The 10,050-nt window shown below is 42.9% G+C and overlaps 1 protein-coding gene across 2 annotated transcripts; it reads left to right on the forward strand.

Moving 5' to 3' along the window:
* Positions 1 to 5,776: 5,776 nt before the first annotated feature.
* On the forward strand, positions 5,777 to 9,785 carry LOC138203983 (uncharacterized). Of its 2 annotated transcripts, none has more exons than XM_069159038.1 (2): positions 5,777 to 6,107; positions 8,298 to 9,785. In XM_069159038.1, the coding sequence occupies exons 1-2, from the start codon at positions 5,822 to 5,824 to the stop codon at positions 8,711 to 8,713; spliced, it is 702 nt and encodes a 233-aa protein (XP_069015139.1). In that variant the 5' UTR covers positions 5,777 to 5,821; the 3' UTR covers positions 8,714 to 9,785. The 2 variants fall into 2 exon arrangements, 1 of the variants encoding a protein (XP_069015139.1); XR_011178755.1 differs by lacking the exon at positions 5,777 to 6,107 and adding an exon at positions 7,632 to 7,770 and having other exon boundaries at positions 8,298 to 8,353.
* The last annotated feature ends 265 nt before the right edge of the window (positions 9,786 to 10,050 follow it).

Below are 10,050 nucleotides of genomic sequence, written 5' to 3' on the forward strand. Positions count from 1 at the left end.
TCTGTACAGAGGTGTAAATTACGTCAAGAGCAGCAACGCAATTGTGCTCCTCGCTGTCTCCAGGAATGGGAAAGAGAGTGGCTGGATTCAAGACGGTACAGCGTTTGACAGAGATTTTGGGCATGTCCAAGAGGACGGTGTTGTACCGGAGCCTTCTGGCAGTGGAGATAGGCAATGTCTTCTGCTCAAGGAGAATGAGAGACACAGAATGAGGAACCAACAGTGTGAGATCACTATAGCCAACGAGGTCACGTGAGGCAAGAACAGCTTTTTCAGCGCAGCAACTGCACGGAGACAACAAGGAAGTCCTGCAGCTACAGGGTCAAGTTTAGCTGAAAAATAGGTCACAGGCCTTTGTCTGCCGCCATGTTCTTGCAACAAGACAGATGTCATGCACCCTTGTCGTTAGTCAACAGTCTGAGTGAAAGGTCAGGTCGGGTGTGGGAGTAGTCTGCATTATCAGTTTCAGGTCATGAAATGCTGTGTCAGCGTCTATAGTCCAGGAGATGCGATCATGTGATTGGAGGCCTTCGCTTTGCTTTGTTTGCTTCCAAAACAGCATAATTAGGGATGAACGTTCTGCAATAAGAACACATTCCCAAAAATTACAGCATTTGTTTTTTGGTGGGAGGAAATGTTTTGAATGGTAGAAACACGCGGATTTGCCCTCAGCCATGATAACATGGCCTAGGAATGTGACCTTCAGTTCTACAAATTGTAACTTTGACAGGCTGGCTTTATGGCCTTCCTGTGCCAAATGTTTGAGGAGAGTGACAGTGTCAGCTTCACACTGCCCCTGTGTGGGGCTGCAGATCATCAACATACTGCAGTAGGGCAGAGCCTGAAGACAACACATGTGATTTGAGGCTTGTGCAGAGTTGTAGATAGTGGGAGACTCAACATACCCCTGACAGATTCAGGTGAAAGTGTATGACTTGCCATTAAAATTAAATGCAAAACCAGAACTGGCTGTCTTTGTGTACAGGCACACTGAAAAACGCATTTGACAAATCCACCACTGAAAACCAAGGATATTGTTGTTGACAGGGCCTGAAGTTCTATTTTGGCAAAATGACCACTGGGTCACAGTCTTTTATCAGTCTGACATCATACTTATGTTCTGCCCGCAGGCAGTCAGGAATTTGGCTTAGGGCCAGATGTGGAGGAGATGAGTCAGAGAGGCATGTTGAGGTGTGTGTGCGCATAGTGCATAGTGTGAGAGAGGAACGGATCAGAGAACATCAGTCACCATAGTGACAGTTTTTTGAAAAGCATGCAGAGAAGGAAAAAAACAGCACATTTGGGTCATCTGTAGGGACCCAGTCACCTGCACGATTACATGCAAGTGTGAAAGGCCCCAAATCCTTCCATCTGGCGATAGGATGCTTGGTCAGAGAAACATGGGGATCAGATCATTCAATGTCAAACAATTCAGTCTGTTTTGTTCAAAGAGACTGCAGCAGAGCAGAGGCTATTTTTCCAATAAAAAGGAGTGAGAGTTATTTTATCATTAAGATCACAATGCCAGTTTTGTTCAAAGGAGTGGTCAGGACCGACAGAAATGTGGACTGTACAATGGAGATCAGCTGGATTAAAAAAAAAATCAGTGCGGTTAAGTGGGGCAACTTCAGTGGCCAAGTGATGCAAAACAGACGCCATGATAAGAGGAATTTTGCTCTCATATGTATAGCAATGGTTCTAATGAGGCTGACAACAATGTATGGGATGTCAAATTCTCCAGACAAATGACCTTCAGTCCATCTAAAGAAGAGATAAAAAAAAAATACCCAGATGACACATGAGGTCTCTGCACATCAGATTGATTGGACATTGTGGAGAAATGAGAAAAGCGTGTTCAATCATCAGTTTTGGGCTGTATTCATATCTATCTCAGTGGGACAGAAAAATTCTCTAACCGTGACCCCAGCTGCACCGATAGAATATACAAAGTTGCCGCTAAGTTTAGGTTGTTCATTGAATTCAGATGATTTTACTACTGAATGGGTGGCCCCCGAAACCACTAAAAACATTATTGTTTTCCCTCCTATCTGTAATGGAACCTGAGGCATTTGTCTGTAGGCCTAATTTTGATATTTAACATATGTCCCTGTCTGTCCCTCATGTTAATGTGACAGAAACTTCAGAGCATTGTGTACATGAGCAAGCTGTTCTTCATTGCAGACAGGCAGTGTATGTGTGAGTGTTATGGGTGCATGACCTCCCTTCATTCTGTGATGTTCTACAGCGGTGCGAGTGGTGGCCCGTTCCCCGTTGCTCGCCGTCTCCGCCCTTCAGTCCGCATGTGGTTTGTCGACCGGCGCCTCATCACTGGGACAGTCTTTTTCCCAGTGTCCTCGTTGGTGGCACCGGAAACACATGTTTGGGTCGTAGGGTGTGCGTCCACGTCCTCTGCCACGACACCCTTGGTAACAGCCACGCCCCTGTTAATGGCCTTGATACATGATGACTACAGCCACGAGGAGGTCTTTGTCTCGTTTCACAGTGTCTTTTTCCTTCTTTTCCTGCTGGCGGCGCTCGGCGTGCACAGCATGTCGCTTTATGTCAACCAGTCAGCAGTCTTCAAGGCCAACACAGGATTGTTTCACATCTTTTTTCACTTCTGGTCGGAGGCCTCAGAGGAAGTAGTTGCGGAAATGTGATTCCCACAGGCCACATTAGAGGCCCAGATCATTGGGTATTCGCATGCCGCTGTAGACATTAAACACATCCAGAAGTCGGGCGTGATATTCGTTGACAATCTCTGTGGGCCGTTGTTCGCACGCTCTGATGGCGGCCATATTGATTCTGGGTGGAAACTTTGTCTTGATGAGGGTACACACTGCCTCGATGACTTGGACGTAAGCCGCGTTGTCAGCATGAACCCACTCTGGCTTTGTTGGTCGAGAATTGCCCGGAGGGAAGTCACCTGACATCTTGTGCCACTCTCCTGCCCCCATATATAAATTTAGGACCGTCTTGGCAGCAATATCAGCGTGACCCCAGTCAGGATTTGTGGGTCGGAGATTGCCTCTGGGGTATTCGGCCGACATCTTGTGCCATTCCACTGGTCCCATGTGAAGGACTAGGAGTCACCTGACCTCGGGGAGAGTTGGCTTGAATTCTTTGCAAAAAGCTCGGGACTCTGTTGCAAACCTTTCACCCGAGGCGGTGATAGGCGGCAGATGGGCCATTGCTGCTTTTAGGTCTGATTCTGTCCATGGTCTGTAGGCCATTTGGATGCCGACCGGCCCGCCCACTTCTACCATGGGGGCTTGGAAGACGCCTTCGTTTTGGGACCCATATGGTGTTCCATGGCGAGTATGTGATGGCGATGTCATACCGGCCACGCCCTTGATTATCTGGGTGACAAGGCTGTTGTCTAGGTCTGGATCTCCGCCGACCGTGCCCGGTTGTTCGTCTGATGGTTGGTGAGGCAATGTGGACGGCGTCCTTGGTAGGGCGGTGGTAGGTGGAGGATATGGTGGTGGAGGAGGTGGGGCTGGGGCTGATGGGGTTCCAGATTGTAGTTGTCCATCAGCGGGTCTGGCCTTGTACGGTGGCGGCACTTGGGGAGGACGGACGTCGAGGTCGGGGTCCACTTTCACACACGTAGACATCTGGAGGGAGCGATATAAAGAAAAAAAGACAGGCTGAGAAGAGCAATCTGTTCCTGTGTTTGCAGTTTTCTCTGTTTGTGTGTCTAATTCGTCTTTGTTACGAAATGGCAATGTTTTTGCTGTTTGACGTCTTTCCCGACGTTCTGCTTCTTCCTTCCATGCTTTCAAAGCCCTTTTATGTTCGTCTAATTGTTTTAAAACCTTAATTTTGACTTTATTTTGTTCCATTACATTTTTCTCTTTGTCGTCGACCTTTTCGTCTATTTTTTTTATTTGAGATGAACTGAACGACCCAGTTTCCGGGAATGCCCAGTTTTTTATCCATATTTGAGCTGGTTCAACCGACCAGAGATCATATTTATTTTTCATCCATTCTAATTTTGACCCTGCCGGTACATCTGGCAATGGAGATTTTTTTTTTTACTTTGGCTGCAGTCCATTATTCTTTAGACATGATCGTCACCGTGAAGCTCCGATTTGTCTTTCGCCACAATCGGAGAAAAAGGCAGTTGAACAACAGTTTTACTCTTAAATTCCTCGTTCCCCGTCATAAACAGTAAAAACAATATTAATGTTAAAACTGAAAATATTATATGGCCCCCAGTAGACTGTTTTATTGAATTACTTCTTTTGTTAAAATCTTCGATATCTGTTAAATTATCAATTTTCTAATAATAATATTTCAAATCTCTGGATTTTGCAGTCAGGATCAATAGGTCCTTTGGGGGATCCCAGTGGTGACGGTCCGGGGCCTCCGAGGTCGGTCCTCCCACTCTTAAGTTCTCAGAGGTTGGAGGCTGAACTCAGTTTAGGTAAAGGTTTAATTACAGCCACTTTAAAAGCCTGTGGTACATAGCCGGTTACAATAGATAGGTTGATGTGATCTAATATGGAAGTATTAATTAAAGGGAAGACTTCCTTAAAAAGTTTAGTTGGGATGGGATCTAACAGACAGCTAGAGGATCCAGATGAAGAAATAATTCTAGTTAACTCAGAGAGCTCAACAGGAGAGACATTTTCCAAGTATACATCTGGTCCTACAGTTGCTTCCAGAGCTGCTGTGCTTAACGTCACATCAATGAAGGTGGCAGGAAGGGTCTGCCCGATTCTCTCCCTAACAGTATGAATTTTATTTGTAAAGAAGTTAATGAAGTCATTACTGCTGAGAGCTGAAGGAATAGAGTGTAGAGAGAGTTAAGATACATATAATTCAGGAAAAGAAGCTGGAATAGAGAGAAGTAACACTAGTCACAATGTTTGTAGATAGGAAGTGACGCAATACGCTCACCGTAACGTCAGACGAGATTCCTCCATATATGGACAAACAGAAAATAAAGACATTTAAATTGAGATTGTTTTGTTTTCTATGACAGATGTGAGTCACGTGAGCTTCATCAATTGAAAATATAAAGAAGTGCGTACAGAAACAAACATGCACATGTTGAATTTAAGCTGTTGTGACACAAAATGTGTGTGTTGAATATCAATTTGTTTTTACTGGATTCAGCTGGTTTGGGTGGAGCTCAGCTATGTGAAATGTTTTTACTAAACATGAGGAGCTGTCGGATACTTTCATTTTGTCAAAGTAGCTCTCAGAGGAAGAAAGGTTGGAGACCCCTGCTGCAAAGTTGACTTCAGATGACTTATGTTGTGATTTGGCACTGTGTAAATATGATTAAATTGAATTTCAACATTTTCCTAAAAAATGACAGCTTTATGGGTTTCTTTTATCCCTGTAAACAAACGTTTTAATCTAGTCCTTTGTTTTTTAAAAAGTTTTTTTTCTGTCACATTACATGAATCATTGCATTCATGAGTTTAACAAGCAACACACATCGCACTGAGACTGTCTTCATAATAGCCACAGCCTGTAGTTGTTTATGTCTACTGGTTGATTCATGTCACGGTGGAGTCTTTCCAGTCAGTGCATCAGCCCAGCGGTTCCTTTTTCCAAGCAGCGCAGCGCTGTGGCTCGTTACACACCATGCTGCAGTGTTTGTCCAAGGGAAGTAACATTCCTCAGCTTCAGAACTCCACTGCTTCACTAAGTCCTGACAGCCCCTGGGGTTTCTGCATATCTATTAGTGCACGGACTGTTAACTGGCCCGCCATGTAGGAGCTTCAGCCGCAGTCTTAACAGAAAACAAGTGCAGATACTTCTTCATCTGAGCCAGAGCTAAAAAATTTCTTTCAACAAACTCAGAATGGTCCAACAAGTGTGTTTGGCGGTTTTTAATATGATGCCGGTGTTTCTCCTGGTGTGCTCTGTGACGGGCTTGTTGCTGATAGATCAACGCAGAGATGCGGAGGATGACAAGGAGTTCAACAAAGCTATTTTGGAAATGCTACATATCAATAAAGTGTCGGCGAGCCATCAGGCCAAACCCCACCCTTACATGAGGAGGATCTATCAGCATTTGGACTCACTGGAGGCTCAAAACTTTGGCAAATCGGATGGAACCCTGGTGCAAAGTTTTCGGAGTGTTGATGGTAAGGATTTGAATTAATCTAATTGCTTTATAACACAGTGATCATTTTCATTTTGCTACTTTCTCTTACAAATATATTCCCATCACGTGACTGCAAAATAAGAGTGCAAGTGGGGTTGTTGGCCAAAGCAGTGGTTCAGTGAGACTGTCCTTCCTTCAAGAAATGAGCCCATCAGATGTTAGTGCAGTAGCTTATTAAGTGCCATAGACATGTTTTATTGTTAAGTGACCTAGTAACCTTAGTGAAGGAGGAAGTCCGGTGATATTGTAATAGAACCAGGGAGGAAGTTGGGGAAGATGGATATGTTGACAAATGATTGGACTTAAACATAGCTGACTCAGTTTGAAACAGGAAAAACCATACCTCTTCTATAACCTTAAATGTGTGTTTATTATTGTTACCATGGCCATGGTGTTCTTCTAACCCAGGGTTTGCCATATTTTAGAGTCACGACTCCCCCTAAAATAATACCTTTGATTATCACGATGTCTCCACAGTATTACTAACGACAATGCAGACAACCATTGCAGAAAATAAATAAACATGTAATTTTGTGTGTTAGTGGTACGGGCACCACATACTTTATTGACTTCCAAACTGATATATCATGTTTTTGTGACAACTGGTACGCACACATTTGCAATTTCACCAAGGATTAGCAACCAACAGCGATGTCACCCATTGGTTTGTGAATGGCCGTTATGAAGCCTTGAGTACGGAATTTGTCCGGCGCCATCTTGCTAGTCCTGAGTGGTTTGGAGCAGGAAGTGACTATATTTGGATGAGTTGGGGGAGGAGCGAGCTGGTGGATCTGACTGATCTGATTGGAAACCCGACGATACTACATCCCGCCCACCATTACCTGTAACCTGACTCATGGAGAATTGACTGAGAATTTTATGAGACTAGTTGAATGGGAGTCTATGGAGCTGAAGGCTTTTTGGAGTCAAGCACTCGGTGGTATTGCAGCTTAAACCACTTCTGCGTCGGCTTCATTTTTCAGAGCCAGAAGCTACATCCACTGTTATATACAGGCTCTGAGTAACTGACATGAAAAGCCTCTAGTAATCATTTAAAGAGGCAGGCGTGGTATTCTGAGTGGATTTCAAGAGGGCCAGAACGTCCCCAAAACTGTGATCAGGTGTCAAGGTGCGTCAAGTTGTCAGGAACGCAACCAAGTGAGTTTTCTTTGACATTCATGAGGTCATTATTGTTGTGAATTTGTCTCCTAGAATCAGACTGTCAATGCCACATTCTGCTGTTGCATTCTGAGGTGTCTTTGGGAAAACATTTAACGCGAACGACCAGAACAGTGATGCGATGGCAATTGGGGTTCTCCAACATTACAATTTGCTCACTCTTACTCACAACAATACAATTGTCGCTCCCCTACCCCTTACTTGATGGATTTGTCTCCCTGTGACTTTGATCTGTTCCCCAAAAAATTTGACACAAAATTATTTTCATCATTCATATTTTTTTTCATTACATCTTAGTGGTTCAAAGTTAAGTCAATTTACGAGGTTAGTTGATATTTTAAGTGTTAGTTTATGTGTGAAGTGTTTTTTTTTTGTCTCCAAATGTCTCATAAATTTAAGAGTCCAGGAGAGGCTGGACTCACCAGAGCCGGTGCCGTGGGTGGAGGTGTGCCTAACTATATCTGGTTGGTACTGTTCCCCTTCCTGCACTAACTCTGATTCCGTCTCCATCAGAGATGTCACATTTCATATCCCCAGAGCTGTTTTGCGCCAACAGGATCGGCACACCCAGGCCCCTGGTTGATTGGCAGCTCTATGTCATTGCTTTAAACGATGTCCCACCGGGCCCAATGGCCATGTGTCATGAATCGCTCTTTGTCTGGTGTCTCCCTTGGGTTTTGGGAGACCCTACCAGAAGCAAAGACCCCCGACAACATAGCTCCTAGGATCACTGAGACACACAATTAGATTATCAGATGATTATCATACAATGCCGAAATTAATGGAAAGTATTTGATTTTCCAAATGGTAATATAAGTAATTCCAAAAATCTAAAACTGTAGTAGAGAAAAAAAATGTAAACACACACACACACACACACACACACACACACACACACACACACACACACACACACACACACACACACACACACACCACACACTGATATAATCCTATAACTGATCCTGTATTTTATTTTTGGATCACCCAGGTCTACATGACATTCCTCAGGGATGGATCTGGTTCAATGTGAGCAGCCTGAACCCCTCCATGCTGGGCGCAGAGCTCGTTCTGTTCAGGAAGGTCCTCCACCCCCATCCCCTCAGTGTGACTGTCACCCTGCACAGTGTTGTAGCTTCAGAGGGAAATCTGAATGAAAGTCCTGCTCTTGAGGAAAGACAGCTATCCCTGGATCAGAGACCCTTATCAGGGTATGATGTGTTTGATGTGTCAGCTGTTCTGGCTGTGGAGCCGCTGGAGCTGGTGGGCTTTCAGCTGCGCTATAAAGACGAGAGTGGGAGTCTGGTCCTCCACGAAGCCCTAACACAAAGTCTGTACTGTTTGAACAGAGGCTGTCTGAGTGAACCCTTACTGGTGCTCTATCAGAACCACCCTCTTCAGATCTAGCTCACACTGGAATCTCTTTACTGTTAAAATGCCACATGAATCTGTTATTTTTCTTCTTTTTTTAAACCTAGCTAATACATTCAGTGTTGTCCACAACAACGAATGGATAACACTGATCATGGTGGTTATTATTTTTTATGTTTTGGCACAAAATAGTCAAGAAGGTCATAATGATGAGGTTGGATTTAATCTGAGACAGCAGATTGGGCCCCTAGAAAATGTATATTCTTTCTTCTTAATTTATAGTAGACATTTATAATTAGTGCATTATCTAGTGATTCACAGTTAGGAGTTTTTGTAGCCCTGGGGTTACTTGTTCTGCATTTTCCAGGGGGTACGTAAAACGATTGAGTGGCAAAATTATTGAATAAACAATTCAAATAGTAAGCCAGAAGTATATTTGACTCAGTTATTTATACATAATGAATAAATAATTCAAAAAGGAAGCTAAAAGCAAAGGATTAGCAATAAAATAAAATATTTGTTTTGAACACCTAATGATGCCTCATTTGCAATAGTCATGGTTCTCACCTTTTCAACAAAATTGCATGACAGTAAATCATGAAACAATGAAATAAGTAACATTAATTATAAGTAAACTATAGCTTCATGTGCAGAATTAACAATGTATTGTACTGTAATGTATGTAATGAATTAGCCATGACATTTTGGTAGTACAGTGCATATAATTGTGTAGTGCTGTTTGTTCATGTAAAATCCATGTAAGCCTGTGTGTGTTTAGCTAAACCCATGACTTTGGATGAAGTAGAAAAAGTGTTGGGGCAAAGGAAATTCTTTATTTCTCAATTCCCTAAACTATATAAGTTTGAAGATTTGAAAATAAATCCCCTATTGGTGTCCCAACTTTTTTGAGATGTGTTGCTGGCATCGAATTCAAAAAGAGCACATATTTTTCATAAAACAGTAACATTTCTTAGTTTAAAAATTAATTATGTTTTCTTTGGTCTAATTGCAATTTATGAGATTTGCAAATCATTACATTTTGTTTTTATTTACATTTTACGCAGCGTCCCAACTTTTTAGCAAACAGGGTTGTACAATGGAGATGACGTTAAGATCAGGGCAGACCCTTAATTAATTATTTTATAGTTTGGGAAATGCCGGACCTTCTTTTCTCTGAAATGTAGGGTTAAACTGTATTTAATGGAAAAGAAACCCATCACATATATTGTAGGTTTCTTCAGTAATTGCTGAATGTAACAAAGTGAAGCTCTCTTGTGGCCATATCACGTAAATGCATTATTAAAATGATCAGATTCTAAAGCAGGCCTGTTCAACAAGCGGTTCCTGGGCCGGAGATGGCCCTTTGGATTTTT

This window comes from Embiotoca jacksoni, unplaced genomic scaffold (genome assembly GCF_022577435.1).
Source record: "Embiotoca jacksoni isolate LCO1_2020_lvr unplaced genomic scaffold, fEmbJac1.0.p SCAF_24, whole genome shotgun sequence".
NCBI lineage: Eukaryota > Metazoa > Chordata > Actinopteri > Embiotocidae > Embiotoca > Embiotoca jacksoni.

Bases quoted from the DNA above. Each gene is read 5' to 3' on its own strand.
- LOC138203983 (XM_069159038.1), top strand. From the start codon at position 5,822: ATGGTCCAACAAGTGTGTTTGGCGGTTTTTAATATGATGCCGGTGTTT. The intron at 6,108-8,297 runs GTAAGGATTTGA...TGGATCACCCAG, and splicing joins AAGTTTTCGGAGTGTTGATG to GTCTACATGACATTCCTCAG.